This window comes from Apus apus, chromosome 6 (assembly GCF_020740795.1).
Source record: "Apus apus isolate bApuApu2 chromosome 6, bApuApu2.pri.cur, whole genome shotgun sequence".
In the NCBI taxonomy this organism is placed as follows: domain Eukaryota; kingdom Metazoa; phylum Chordata; class Aves; order Apodiformes; family Apodidae; genus Apus; species Apus apus.
Genome location: NC_067287.1, coordinates 29,279,036 through 29,294,798, shown reverse-complemented (window position 1 = coordinate 29,294,798; position 15,763 = coordinate 29,279,036). Strand labels below are relative to the sequence as shown.

At 42.2% G+C, this 15,763-nt stretch overlaps 1 protein-coding gene across 2 annotated transcripts in view; it reads left to right on the top strand.

The window, feature by feature from the left end:
• The window catches only part of PLCL1 (phospholipase C like 1 (inactive)), a 190,015-nt gene that overhangs the window by 157,150 nt on the left and 17,102 nt on the right, over positions 1 to 15,763 (top strand). For both annotated transcript variants that reach the window (XM_051623427.1, XM_051623426.1), the window contains exons 4-5: positions 6,641 to 6,716; positions 10,477 to 10,586. In XM_051623427.1, coding sequence (XP_051479387.1) covers positions 6,641 to 6,716; positions 10,477 to 10,586 — 186 coding nt within the window. The remainder of the gene's footprint in view (positions 1 to 6,640; positions 6,717 to 10,476; positions 10,587 to 15,763) is intronic.

The following is a 15,763-nucleotide window of genomic DNA, read 5'->3' as shown; positions in this document are numbered from 1 at the left end:
AAGAAGCTCCCCAAATACCTCTCCATGTTTTCAAATCATAAACAACAAAAAATGTAAAAAAGGTTGAACAGAGAAGCTATTTGTTGTATAAGCTCATGTTGTCATAAATTTTTTTCTTGTATTCAAGCTTCTTTACTGGAACTGATCATGTTATTTTGGAGCAGACAGGTAAGGAAGGACAGAGTGTATGTAGATGCTGCTGAGAGAAGGCAAGGTAGTTAAGAATGTCTTGGCTAACACAGATATGGATTGAAGATTGTTGAGAAGTACTATCTGTGGTGCTGCTGGATAATAAGTTGGTGCATTTAATGGCAGTGTTTTTTTTGAATCAGGTATTGGTCCATGCACGCGAGCAGAAATTTCCTGAGGTGTGTGTAGACAGGAACTGCTCTTTGTCTGCTGTGCTTTCAGATTCAGTCTTTTTGGATTTCCTTGTTTTGATGCAGATGTGACAGCTCTTTATTCCCAAGGAGAAAGTCCATTTTCCCACTTTATGTCAGTGCAAAATGAGTTAACAGATCTTTGTGAGCTTTTCCACTGAAATTCATATGTCATCTGGGACAGAGTCATTCCCAAGGGAATGTTTTTCTCTGAGCAGCTGAAGGCAAGCGATATTGTAGAGCAGAGCATCCACTGCCAAGGGAATGTCATCATGCACTGACATCAAACCCAGTCCAGCACATGGACGTTTTCTTGAATTTGTATCTGTTTCAAAGAATTTTCTGTCTAAAATTGGATATATACTGGAAAAGCAATTATCCTGTTTCTTTCTCTAGTCTTTTAATTTTCTCTCTTATTTACCCACCACTCTCGCCATTTCTCTTTCTGAAAGCCATGTCCCATAGTCCCTTCTAAAATAAGACCTGAAAACAATCAAATGAGAACTTTGCTTACTGAATGAAGTTCCACTTGGATACTTTAGTTACTTGGTTTTAGCATAAGCCTATTGCAAGCTGACCCCTTCCCCTGTTCCTCTACTGCTCCTTTTTTTATAGAGGACTGCTCTTCGTGCACCAGATCAAATCCTGCAGCACTCTGACACCGTATTTCCCCATAAAATATTTGTAAGCAAAAACATGAGATTTGAATTGAAGGTGAATTTCATCTGCTTCCTTCTGCAGTTTCTGTCAATAAGGTACTTCAGATGTCTCCAGCTGATGTAACCATCCCTGATAACTATTCCTTTTAGTGGGCTGCTGCACAAAACCTGCCTTGGACCATACTGGGACAAAGTGGACTGGTGGCCAGTGTTCCTTCCCATGTCCTGGCACCATGTGTAAATCCTTTCTTTTTTTTTGTTTTGTAAGACTTGCTGGTACGCGATTGATTGCCTGCAATAAATGTTAAATGCTCAGAGGGGAACCCTCTTCAAATTTTTGTGAGCTCAACTTGTGCTTCAGCTGTTCTTCCAAATTAATTGTATTTTTGTAGCCTTTTTATTTTTGTTTGGTGTTGAGTTTTGGGGGATTTTTTCTGGCTATTTTGGTTTTATTTGTTTCTTTAGGGTTCTTCTTAGTAATAGAAGCACACTATGGTACTCCTTATCCAGACAGGCTCTTCATCCTCAATGAAAGGCATAGAAGATTGGGATAATAGCCATGAGGGGACACACCTGAGAGACAGCTTCTTTTAGTTTGATGCTTGATCAGTTTCTGTTCTAAACTTATGAGAAGATTCTTTGAACTGTCCCATTTACCTCCCCAGCAGGAGCAGGGCTTTAATTTTCTACCAGGAGTTTCTCATGCCTTTTTTTGGTGAGACTCTGCTGTGTTAATTTCCTCTCTCTCTTTCAGTTTGTAGAATAGTTTGTAATTAAAAGAAGAAATCGGTCTCTAGCACAGGAGTTGATTAAACTAAAAAGAAATTGCATTTTTTGTTCAGTTTGTACTGATCCTATAATTAAACTGCTACTGTAATTAAACTCTGTACAGGCAAGAAATAAGCCTGTTAATTTCTTGTGAGTAAAAACTCACAGTATTTTCAACCCATGGTCTGTTTGACTTCCTGGGTCTCGTATACTGGACAAGAGAAAGCTCTCAGGTTTGTTCCAGCTCTTGCTTCCCAGCCTTTTGTGAGAAACCCACATGATTGTAACAGGATGCTTTAGGTACACTGAGATAAATCAAGCTTAGCTTTCTTGCTTTCAGCACTGCATGAGAATATTTCAATGAAATTAGTTATTTTGCAGAGAAACCCCTAACCTATGCAGATGAGGCTTTGTAGTCCCGATTCCCATTAGTTTATTAAATGTGACCTGTACTTCTGGGACTTGTGCTGTGTACATCTTTAGTCAGTCTGAACAGCCCCTTATTCACTTCTTGCTCTGAGAGCATTTCTGGCATTGTAGCCTCTCCTGGAGGGTTAGCACCTCCAGGACTCTCAAAAATCTTTGTCCCTGCTCCCATGGAAACGTGGCAGGATCCCTGATGGGAGGAGCAGGGTGTCCTTTGTTCCCACAGAGCTCTGCTCTGCTACAGCTGCCAAGTGAGCACAGCAGGGACCCTGAGCCCTCCTCATGGGTCTGTGCTCTTCGGGGACAGAGCCCAGTACTGAAATTAGCAGGATCCCAAATGACCGTCAAGGTGTGTGGTAGTTTCTTCTGTTCAGCCTTCGTCTCTTTTGCCTACTTTCAAAGGTACGTGCTGTTGGTCAGCAAGGTAGCTTGTTAAGTTAAAAATCAGGTTTTGTGTTGGTTTACTCCTATTTTTGTTCTCTCCTTGTATTTATGTTAAACACATCACTCAGTAAAACTGATAATCGTTCTGACGTGGGAAGTGCAAGTTGTCCTGAGCAATCCTGCCAGCTCCAGCAGCTGCTAAAAGTTTCCTTCCTGACTCCCAAGTGGACGCAGATACCAGCATCCATCCTCTAAAGGTTGCTTTTTAGTGTATGTTGCTTGGAGGTTAATCCCCTGAAGCTCAGTGTTCAGGAGTTAATGCTCTGGTGGAGCATGAGCTTCCTGAGGGAGAAGGATGTTTCTTGTTTTTTGAGAGGCACTCACCGAAGCGAGTTGCTGTGTGGGAGCTGACATTAATGAGCAGTGTGATGGGCTCCAGGCAGATGGCTGGGATTTACACAACTGGCCAAGAGTGCTGCTCAGGGCAGGTCTGAGCAGAGTAAAGGTGCATGGAAATTCACGCTGCAAACATCAGAAAGCTTTCTTTTCATATTCAAGACAGGTTAGTGGATTTTGAAACATTGCTAGCAAAACTAGGTTTGAAAAATCTCAGGTGATGGTGTGATTTATGAGGTTACCTTCCTAGGAAAAAAATCTCATAGCCCTCCATGTTGTGTTTAGGTCTTCTGGTTCTTGTCTTGGCAGCATGAGAAGAAGGTGACATTCCCAAACAGGGTTTCAGAAGTGATGCCAGCTGGAAAAGCTGGGGACCAGTGCCAAAAAAGTAAAAGGATGTCTAGATGCCATGACACAGGACTATAAGTGGGAGCTGTGGATGAGCAGAGCCATGGTTGCAAAGTATTCTAGGGCTGGCAGAGGGGACCAAGTGAAGGTGTCTATACCCAACATGCTGCATCCCTGGCCAGCATCCTCCACTGCAGCCAGGAGCCCTGCCAAAATTGCTGCCTGCTGTCTGGTGTCCAGCGTGAAAGGATGTGTGAGAAGGCACCGGTCTCTAGCTCAGGCTCTCACCTGCTTTTACCTGCATTAGATTGAATACTGACAGACTGTTAATTCCAGTAAACAGTTACTAGTAACTTAGCTTTTTAGGTGACCTTTACAATGTTTATTTAGTAAATATTCTTCAAGGTGCTGTCTTGTGTGTAAGTGAAAACATATGAGAGACAAAATTTTAAATAAAAAAAAGCCAAACCAAACAACCTCACACCCTGTGCTGTAATTTTATTCCTGGGTAGCAATTGTCTGCTGTACTTTTATCTGTATGCGTCAGTCTCTGTTTTTTCCAAGAGAGTTCCCAGGCCTTGTCCTTGCACTAGCCTGTTACAATGTTTAACTGCAGCTTTAGGAAGCAGGATCTTGTGCCAGAACTGCACACGCAGTTCTTATTGGGAGCAAAGTTTGGCTTGTCACATCAGAGATACCAGATACTGCACACTGTGTCATCACCGGTGGCAAAGACCATAGGCTGGCCAAAATCATATATAATGGCCCAGGCTGTGTTATTTCTACCTACTGCATTATTTCCTAGAGGAACCTGGGAAGAGGGGATGCCAGATGGTACACTAAAGGCATCCCCTAATCCCACTCACTGAGCTGAGGAGCTCTGAATCCACTCTCAGGATCTGTCATGGGACAAAAGCTGCTTATTTTTGTCAAGGTTACTGCCAAGCAGGAAGAACAGGAACAGGTTAAATTCTGCTTGTTCTTGCTGAGCTGAGCATGGTGAGACTTTGATGTCAGCATCAAAGGAGCAGAGGGCTGCTCTACCTACTCTGCAGTGAGGGAAAATTGACATCCTATTGCCACTTTTCTCTTAAAAAATGAATGTAATACCTTCATGCCTGAGAATTCTAGAACTGGCCAGAATCTCCTGGAAGTGGGTTGAGTAGTTGGAGGAAGATACGCTCAGACTTAAATTACCAAATTGCATTATTCTGAAGCTTGGGGTTTTTGCGCATGATAGGATGATTTTCTGTGGTTTTATGTATATATGTATTTGTATGTGAGTGTATATATATATTTTAAAACTCTCACAAGTTCTACTTTAGAGACCTGAGCGCAGGTGAGTTGGGCACTTTGGATGTACTGTCCCGGCTTAGATGCATTGAGTTTGCTGGGCAAATCCTTCCTGGTGGGTAGGAAATTCAGGCACAGACCCATGGGGGGCAAGCCCAGGGTGATGGGTGCCTGGGGCATAGTAGCCATGGAGATGCTGGCAGTGCCTGGCTGGACCAGGCACTGGCTCACAGGCCCTGTATCTGCCTGTGCAGGACATGTGTTTGGCCTCTGGCTGCCTCTGTAGTGACTTGCAGGTTTTTGGGGGGATTCCTGTTCTCTTTACTGCTCAGACCAACTGTGGCATTTGTAGTTGGTGGCTGAACAGCTCCTCCAATACAAAATGGTTATACGCTGTGGTACTGAAAAGCCAGAGGGTAGATAGAATTTTTAATTTCTTTCTCAATGACAAGCAGAAGTATAAAAGAGGAAAAAAATCCACATGATGCACAAAAAAGCAAGTGATAAGAGTGAAAGGTGAAGGATACTATTGAAAGTCATTAGAATCTCAGGCATTTCCACTGGGCATGTTCTGTTAAAAAACAGTTTTGCACTCTGCAGTTGTCAGGCCTTTTTCTCTCTGCCCCTGAAGCTGGTAATGAATTTTTTCTCATGCTCTTGTTTATATCAAAGCAAAGGCATAAGTATTTTTACTACTTGAAGCCTGTCTTAATAGGTTTAAATTTGAAATTATGATGGCATGAGGAGCAAAATTTGGATCTGAATTTCTCCAGAATTTCAAAGTTCGGGTCTGACAAGTAGAAGCATCTTTCCTCCCTTCTATCTAATTAAAACAATAAGATATGCTAATTTGCAAGTGTTAATTTGTATACTTTATATAATCTTCCACTGAAATAGTTGAAACCTACCGGTTGTGTTTTCCTATTTAGAATACTTGAAAGGAGGAAGGCTTTTAGCAGTTGTAGCATTTTGGCAAAGCTTTCAAGTGGCTTCAGTAATTTCAGGATGATACATTAGGCAGGACTCAGTTTGCTTCATTCCTAATTGGCACCCCTTTGATGCTGCTTGTGTTTGATGGGGACTTGTGGTCTATATCCCAGGAGAGTGAGATGATTTTCAGGCATGGTTTGTTATGCAGCCTGTTCTTGCCTTCTGTAACAGATTTATGTGCCACCTTCTGTGATTTCAGAGAACGTAGCACTGGAACAATTTGCTTGACTGCCTGGGCTTCTGGAGGGTTGGGAAGGTTTATTAGCACTGAAGGAGAGTAACAGTTGCAAGAAGGGTGGTTCAGGAAACTTGTCACTTAATGGCCAATTCATCTGTTTGCTCTTAATGGGCTCCGCTAGAAAGATATGTAAGTATGGATAGATCTTGAAACTTATAGGCAGGCTTTTTGAAACTGCCTGCCTCTTTTGTTTTTGTTTTCTATTAAAGTTCAACAGAAATGTTGAGGATAGGATAGGATTTGGATCTGAATTTCTTCAAAGAAAAAGTCAAGAAGTTCTGTAGCTGTCCTAACTGCTGTAGTGCATAAAGTTCAGCAGAGGCTTAAGTACCTTTTGAAATCAGAACTATTAATGACTTGGTAGCACTTTTGGTAGCCACTTGTGCCAAGGACTATGCTTCCTTTGTTTGAAAAAAGATACTAATCAGAAAGGGCTTAGTGTCGTGTAGAATGAATTTGGTTTGTGCGCTGATGCTGATTCTTCTGAAATCACTTGTATTTCTTTCACATTTTTTGCAGTGGTGTCTCACTGAAGTAAAACAGCTGTTCTTTAACTTCAGGAGCAAAACATTTTCTGAGCAACTGTCACGTATCTTGATATAGATCTGGGAGCCCTGATATGAAGGAATGATCCAATCTTTATAGTGTTGCTTGCAGAGCAGAGCTATTTTTAAGTGTGAATCTCTATACTTTTCTGTGGTCTGGATGTGGCAGGAAACCCTAGTAATGCTGCTTTTTTTCTGTTTATTTTCTGACAGATGATTCAAGAGAGCAGGGTCCTCATTGAGACAGCAGACATCACTCATGACAAGATTGTTCAGTGCCAGAAAGCAGGTAATCCTTCTTTATTGTGCAGTTTGGATGGAAGATGAGAAATGTGCCATAATTTACTTATAGTTTGTAATATACTTGTATAGTTTGTATATACTTATACTTATAATGCACCATCTTTCACCTGGTATTTAAGTAAGCATCCTGGTCTTCCCTAGGCAGACTCCACCCTCCTGAAGGCTTGTCCTCCAGTAGCAATGTAGGTGTTGGATCAGGGAAAGATTATCAGCTTTCACCTTGAAAGCTGTTTCTGCAGTTGCTCTTCAGTTCTGAAATGTCTGCCAGCACTCAGATCAGTCAAATTAACAGAAAGGCATTCAATTAAAAAGGAGTGAGAAGATCTGCCTTTATTCAGCTCCATTTTCTACCACAATTGTTTCCTTAAACACAAAGGGGGGAAGAGGTTTTTCAAACCCACAGGACCAAGCTCTCTTCCCTACCTTTACTTATTTTTGCGTTTTGGGTTTATTTTAAATTTTGGAAAGTTGTGACAATATAATTCCCTGTATCACAGTGAATCTGGATGTCTATGCATTATGTACATCAGGTATATGGACACAAACCACTCTTCAGTGGGCTTACGGTAGATCATGAGTTGCTGGTGTGTGGTACTGGGCATCTTTATCTGAGCTTGGACTCTGTCTTGTGTGTTTCAGTAGAAAGGGAGGTAGTTTCATAAGTGGCCACCTGCGTGCTGTCTGCTCTGCTGCAGGTCCCCTTTTTCAGAATGATAGAAATCACTGAAGTGTCTGTGATTCACAATTCTTCAGCTCATTCGTGCAAACCCCAATTCCTCACTTGTTCAGGACAGCATCTGGACCCTGAACTGGGACCTGTTTCCTGTAGTTTCCACTGACACATAAGAATAAGCCCTGCTAGAGAGATAGGAGTCCAAATTTGGTGGTGGTAATCCTCTACAACTAAATCCATCACTTTTCACGTATCAAACCCATGCTGAATAAATACATGCAGTGTATTTCTAAGAGGTGTTTACACTGCAGAAATTACATCTGTTTTCAGTTAATTTAGTTGTACAGCCACACCTTTCCTAACCTGTAGCAAGCCTTGGGATCAGTAATGCAAACACTTGCTACTGCATAAAATTTGTCTTCTTGGGCATCATCTTCTTGGACCACAACAATCATAAATACTTTTGTTTCTTATAGGTATTTTTTTATTTGTCAAGTGACACAGGATACAAACATGGACTTTAATTAAATGTAAATAATGAACAAAACTGATGTTCTGTAGCAAACCCTTAAATTCATCTTTTTAATTAAGGGAAATTTGGAAACTGTTTCAACAATAGCATTTAATTTATTTTCATGTGATGCAGAAGCAGAGTGGAACCTAGTCCTTGCTCTTTGAAATTCAGAACTCCAAACCTATGCTGGCTGTGTGGTATCAAAGGGAGGAATGGCAAGCAGCTATGTCTGGCTGGATTTCATGGGTCTCATCTTGTCTCATGCCTTGACTTCTGTGTATCTGCATAAACAGCATAAACATCCTCAAACCAAAGCCTTCATCAGGTGCAGAGGGTTAAGGGATGGGACAGTGACAGGAAGATGCAGCACTGGGGTCTTTCTAGCTGGTATAATTTAAGACCCATATGTTACACTAGGTTGTGTAGACCCTCAGCCAGCTTTCTGCTGAGGGGGCCACTACGTGGATATCCAGAGTTTCATGCAGTTCCCTTCTCATTCCTTCCCCCAGCAAAAAGATTAATTTCTCAAGTTAATTCTCTTTGCTGTATCTTCTTGTATTTTCATTTGGTTTGCTTTGTTAGCCTTAAAATATCACTTCTGACTGAAAAGAAGGCTGGAGAGATATGAAGTACTCTTCTGAAGCCTCGGGATTTCGACAGAGGAAAGGACCAGGAGAGAGAGGATCCATTACTATACTCAATTGCCAGTTAGTTTATGCAAATGTTATCCAGGAAAATTGTTCAAATAGCATTTTCAACATGGCAAGATGAAGCACTCAAAATGAAGAGGTGTCAGAGGTACAATTGCCTGTAACGTTGCACTTCATATCACCTCAGTCCTGCTCCCCTTGGACTTTTGTTCCCACCAGACCTCTGCTTCACAGCACAGCCTGTTTTGGTCCAGGCTTCCTGTGCCATGTGGTCCTGCCCACTGCCCTAGAGAAGCTTCTTGGGTGGCTGGTTTTGTTGGACAGTCTCAGCACAATGCACAGTGGTCAGCAGCAGCCTGGGAGATCAAACTGCTCAGTGTTTTCAGTGATTGTTCCTTCCTGCAGCCTAACAAATGTCTGTGGCTCCCTCTCTCCAGGGCAGCATGTCTCCAAGTTACAGGTGGGGAAGTGAGATCCAGAGGGAAAGATAACAAAAACGATGTTGCATAAAGGCAAGTGGAGCTGAGCACCTTTAGTCTTTTTTTTTTTTTTCAGGACAAAGCAAGTAATTTGAAGGTTTTATTTCACTTACTGTGTAAGTCAGTTGGCATGTGGTGCACCTGCAAGGGAATCTTGCTCAGGGGGCAATTATTCAGACTGTTTCCCAAAGGAAGTGCTGCAGGAGCTGTGTTACCCCAGACAGGCAAAACTTGTGGGCGAAGTTTTGGAAGATAAACAGTAGAGGAATAGTGCATTGTGTGAGGTTGAACTGCCTCAGTGTTATGGAGCTCCTGGAGTCAGTGCATTGTGAAAGGAAACCTATTGTTAGTCTTCCAGGAGCACTTTGGGCCAGCAATGCCAAGTGCAATCCTGCCTCGGGCTGTCGCAGGACTGACTCCCTCAGCAACCCACTGAGCAGCCTCTGGGTCTGCTCCATGCAGGTGTTCTTCCTATGGGCTTCTCTTTCATGTCATGTCAATGGAGCTCGAATTTGAGAGTGACATTTGCCTTAACATGTTAAGGAAAGGAAAGCTATGAAACAGCTAGAGATGGAACTTGGTTTATTCAGCCAGGATAGGCTCCAGGCGTTTTGGAGCGAGTTAGTGCCAATTTGGCTTTGTAAGGTACAAATTAAGGGAACACAAGCAGCTCTCTCTCCATTTTGTCTCTTAATCCGCACCAGACTCAGAGAAATGTTTGCATATGCTGTGCAGATCTTGTGGTATTGATGGGCTAATTTGGACTCGTTGAGGGTTTTAATCTGCTCCTGGATTTTCCTGAATTCTTGTATCCAGCAACAGATTTGCAGACATTTGAGTAGAAACTGGCAATGAAACAACGTAACAATTCCCAGGGCTGTGGTTGGAAGTCTCAGTTCTCCACCCTGCAGAAATAGAAATCCTGTGATTAGCAGTGTGTGTTTCTGACATAATTTATTGTTGTGAAGGGCTTTTTTGTATGGCTGTGTTAAAGATGAATGAGCAGCTCTGCATTTGAGTCTGTATTTGCTGTGCTGAACAGGTATCTTCCATGTCTGTCAGGCTGCCTTCCAAAGTACAACATCATCCACTGAAGGAGAGTGACAGGCGATTGCTATTTGTCACAATATTGCCAGCAAGGCAGACAGCAAGCAGAAGCACTAGAGAAGTGTTTGTGTGGGTGTGCCCCTGTGAGACCCCAGCACTGGAGAAGGAGAGTTACATATGAAGGTGGAAGCACAACCACAAGGCTGCACATGACCTTTATTCTGGAAGGTGCTTTCCAGGATGCAGTCATCACAGGAGAGAAGAAAAAAAAAAAACACAAAAAGAGGTGTAGGAAGTACTAACTGCAAGACTGAAAATGCTCATGAACATTTAATAGGGGAAGTCAGTCGTGCACTGGGTGACATAGCAATCTGTATTTTTAGGAATGGAATTCCATGAAGAGCTTCATAACCTCGGAACAAAGGAAGGTTTGAAAGGAAGAAAATTAAGCAAAGCCATTGAGAGTTTTGCATGGAATATCACAGTGCTGAAGGTAAGCACAGAAGTGAACACCACCTTGTGTCTGCTGTTAACTCTCTAGGCAAACCTTTGGTCTGCACTGATCTGTCTGCACTGTCTTACTGAAGCAACATTTTGTTTTAACGGGATGTTTCAATTACCCCTAATTATTAAGATTTATCTAATATATATAATTATATCTCTGGTTTGGAAGCTGTCAAAGGGAGTTTATCTGAACAAAAGAGGGAAGAGCTTGGGTCTATATGCCCAAGGACCTGGTTTTGGCTGTTTGTTCTGCCCCAAACCTGCTGAATGTGAATGTGACCTGTCAGGGGTCACTGCCTCGCAGACACTTGTTTTGTAAAATGAGGGCTAGAGCATCTCTTTGGGAAGGGATGGTGCTGGGGGAGTGCCATGAAAAAACCACGAAATATTGTATATCCTGCAGAAATATCAGGGTTTTGTTTTAAAATGGGAGCATTTTCCAAACAGCTAAAGGGAGGAGGGGTGACAATACTTCCCTCCTGGCTGTGCAGGGACGTGCTGCACAGTGAGCACGTTACTCACTGGGCTTTAGCTGCTGGTTTGCTACCGACCAGCCACCAATTGCCACAATAGCTGGATGTCTGAGCCTGCTTGAAGTTACCAGGGACAACCAAAGATGAGAAGAGGATCTGGTGCTGCCACAGCAGACGGCAAGGAGAGGACCTGAGCCAAGCCTTCAGGTTGTTAGCATTCAGCTCATGCCTTCTTTCACAGACTCATTTCCCACCTTGCTTGGATAGATCACACTTTGATTTCTCTTTGCTCTCACCCTGCTGCTGCCTCCCTCCAATTCCCATTAATAAGATTTCCCCATCTGACAGCATCTGCTTGTGATCCCCCAGTGCCTTCCCCTTCCCTGGCATCCCAGGGTGGGCTGGCTGGTAAGAGGGAATTTTTTATAAAGTTCCTCATCAAATATATACCTCAATGTAATGTTCAACAGAAGTAGGAGATGAATGCTTAAGCACTATGGAGGTAGAAAGAGCACTAACACATCCTGAGCAGAAGAGGGAAAAAGGGGGGGGAATTGAAGATGCTGAGGGGCAAAAATAGGTGGGTGAGGCCACTGGTAGTAGAGAAGGGTTAGAGAAGACCTGGGGAGCACCTGTGATGCTTTGCATACCTTGATTGACCATGAGAGAGAGGGAAAGTAACAGTCAGTGTGGGCTCCGTTAACCAGGCCTCTGATGAGGAGAGAGGGCAACCAATTTGAGCGTGATGGAAGGGACTGACCTTTTCCACACAGCATAATTGAGACAAGTAGCTAAAGAGCACACACACACAGACAAAAAAAAGCACTAGGTAGTTCTAACATTAATCTGAATACCTGTGGTAGGTAAAACAAATGCTTAATGCTCAGAATGACTCTAAACATGGTCAGGGTTACTCAACTTTTACATTTTTAGATGTTTGTCAAATTAGAAGTTCAGACTTCTGAAGGTGACCTGTGATTAATGAAGGTACAAGCAGGGTATCAGAGAAACATTTCCCATGGAAAATAATTGCTGCCTAGCACAAGATGTGCAGTGTCAACATACTGAAAAGCATTTAAAACAAGGTCAAGGAATAATTGCCATGTTTCATTGCTAACTCACTACTTCTTTTTTACCTTTCTTACAATATTAACAGAGTTTGTGGCAGCTACCCACAGGTATAAATGCACATGAAATACCTTATCATTCTGACTAATATCCAACTCAGCAATGGCACTGCACAACTGGGAATGTGCTTTTACCACAGGTGTCTGATAGGAGACCGTCAGTCATTCTTGTTTTTCAACTATTTGTTATCCTTAAAGAACACTGTATTTCAGTGACCCTGGCCATAACAAACCTAATTGCTGGTTACAGCTGCATCTCACATTTGGCACTAACTCTCCCCTGTGTTCTGGTGAGAGCTCCTCAGGAGGATTTGGTGAGACCAACAACCCTGCCCCACTCAATGCATTTACATCCTCTGCGCATCTAGTCTCAGGATGGTCACTACAAACGGATTTCACTAGAAGTTGGTATAGTGATGTAAGAAAAGAAAAAACAGCCTGGAATATCTCACAAATGCATCAGCTGCTTTATGGTAGGTGAGGTGAGAGACTGGCAGAGCAGTGAAGAGAGAAAGCCTCTTTGTGTGCTTGGGGTTGTTGGAGGCAATTACATCATGCAGCAACAGTCAGTGTGAGGTGCCTGTGAGCAATAGCAGGTATTATGTTGTGTTTGTGCCTGCCATGTGATTAATAGTCTTTTCCTAGGCTAGTGAAACCAAGGCATATTTAATGGATGTATTTCTTTACAAATACTCATTGCAATAGGTAAGCTTTGAATACAAAGAGGGGATGCATAAGAAATTGCTACTGGCAAAATAATTACATAGTTATAGAGTGCAAGATTAAAGTATATTTTATAAAAACCATAGTTGTGGGCATTCTTCATGTTTAAAAATGCCCTGGGGTACTTTTAAGTGGTACCTAATGAGAATGAATCAAAATAATGTGTCATTTTCTTCCTTAGTTTATATAAACTCAATTATACATGAGTCATATCCACTAGAAGGGCAAACTGTTTGCCAGAACATAAAAATGTTAGTAAGAATAGGAATGTTATAGCTTGGTGACAAACTAACATGTCAGCTTTGACATTCAGGCATATTTTTAAAATGTCACATCTTCCTATTTGGTCCCATGTCATATAAAATACTGTCAGGCTTGCAGTCAGTAGTACTGAGAGACACAATGTAAGTACTTTAGACAGAAGAATCATGTTCTCACAGTGACTTTACAGGAATGGTTATGATCCCAAATTTAGTCTTTAGTTTGTATTTCCATGCACCACCATCTCTGTGCCCATTTTCCTTTCTGTATTTAATGAAGTGCCAGTAAAATGCAAAGGTAGCAAATTAAGTCTTGTGTTTACCACCTCACAGGGACAATGGTGTTAGGAACTGTTTTTTTCATCCTAACAGGCATGCAAAACTGCTCAGCTCAACCAACATAACCTTCTGGTCTGACCCTCTCCTTTGCCACAGACATTCACAATTAATTTTCATGAGGTATTTCTTGTTTTAAAATAGGTGATTTTCACAGAGTGAAGAGGTTCATGTGGGGGTGTGGGCTTGTTCTGGCCTTGAGCTAATGAGTCCCCTTGAGTCCCCCTGGACATCCCAGCTTGCCCTTGGCGCTGCTGCAGAGCACCAGAGGGCTTCCAGGTCACAAACCCTCACGTAGTCTGGGGTGGTGTGTGTGCAGAGCCAACCCCGGGGCTGCTCCCAGCTCTCCCTGCTCCTGCCTGTCCTGGGGCCCTTCCGCCCGCTCTGTCCGTGAGATCTTGTCCCAGGTCTTTTCCAGTAACTCAGCATCTGCCACATGTACAAGTCACTGATTTAGTAACTGCTTTATGAGTTGGTGAGAATATTTGGGGAAAAAAAGAGTTGTAGCCTGCAAAACTGCCCTCCTTGCTGAGACAAAAAACAAAGTCCTTGCTGGCACATGTAGTGTCATGGACTACAAGGGTGTGTTTAATTTGACTAAGAACTTGGGATCTGCCTGTGTCCAAAGAGTCTGGCAATTAAGCCAAGCAAAGTTTGAGTGTGTTGGCTGTGGTTCAGATATTTTGCTATCATGTGGACATGTTTTTTTTTTAACTCTGCAGAGGTTTTTTTTGCTGGGCTATCTGTGCTTTGGTGGATCAGCACACAAAAAGTCTAGGAAAAATGCCACCAAATATTTGCCTGTATATTGATGGTAAATACCTAGCTAGTTAATATACCAACAGAGTGGCTTATTTATAGACAAAACATGGGAAGGCAAAGTGGCATTTACTGTTTTGGTCCTCTACTGAGGGGGAAAACATGCAAATATTTTAAACTCTGAAATTGAGTTAATGTTTTTTTTAATCTTTTTTGCTGCTCACGATAAAGATTTTGCTTCTGCTGCCCTAAGTGTGTTCTGTCTTACTAGGACTCCAGCTGTTAGTGTGTGCTGCAATACATCAAGCAGTTAAATTTTCATGGATCACTTCAGCACCCTTCCGTGAGTGTATCTGCTAATTATCCTGCATTTAAATTAATGCTGATTAGATGTTTAAAGAGAGACTGCAGAATGCAGAAGGCATACAATTATTAAATTGCTAACACAGTTTACTCTTTGGGGGAGAAATCCACGATTTTATTATGTAGTCATGATCAGTATTAACTCTGGTGTAAGTGGGTTTATGCAGCAAAACAGTGCACAAATAGCACTTTCAGAGAATCATGTCCACAAGTGATCTGTTTCTTCATCATCATCATTTGTGATAATTAACCTTCACCTGCTTGGGAGACCTGCAGCATCCAGACCTCTCAGTTGGGTAGCTGAGCCCCAAATGTGCATTTTAAGGCTACTTGGAAAGATAAAAAGCCATATTTCTGAAAGATGTACATGTCAAGGCCATATCCTTATTTAGCATCAATACAAGGTATCAGTTTTCTTAAGGAAGAAAAACATATTGCGCTGTGATTGTTATCCTAAACCACCTTGTACACAATGGTACCACACAGAGTTGCTGCTGATCTTTGGAAGAACTGGGTCCATTCTCAGTCTTCATGTAAGGATTACTATAGTGCACTGTCTAAGTGTTTTTAATGGATACTCACTCCACAGAACTCTATACCATTTATTTGGGCTTTTTCACATCAGCCCTTTTTCCTGTAGTTAGGCCAGCACTACAGCTTAGCATGCAGCAGAGTGGGCAAAAGTGGACAGCATGGCAGTATCTTGGGGACATTTAATGTGATTAAGCACAATGGTAACAATATATTCTACCAGATATCATATAATTGCTTCCAAAGGATTTGCACAACAATTTACACTATGTAGATCTTAAGGAGGAGCACAGTGAATTCATGAGCCCCTGTAAAGCTGCTGCATTCCGTATACCATATATTTCTCACCCTCTGTCAGTTAGACTTCCCCTGCCCCTGCCAAATTCCTTAAATCTTAGGTGCCTCTTCCCCCAGCATATCTCTGTGGATATCAGCACATCGGTGCTCAATTTGTGAAACTGCAAAAATAGATGAAATATAAGACATGGTGTCTTAGCAACTAATTCTTGTGATTGGCTGTTGTCTTGTGATGGTGATAGCAAGAGCAGCAGGGCAGCAGTGGTTTATGTGGTATGGAGACTTTGTGCTTGCCTT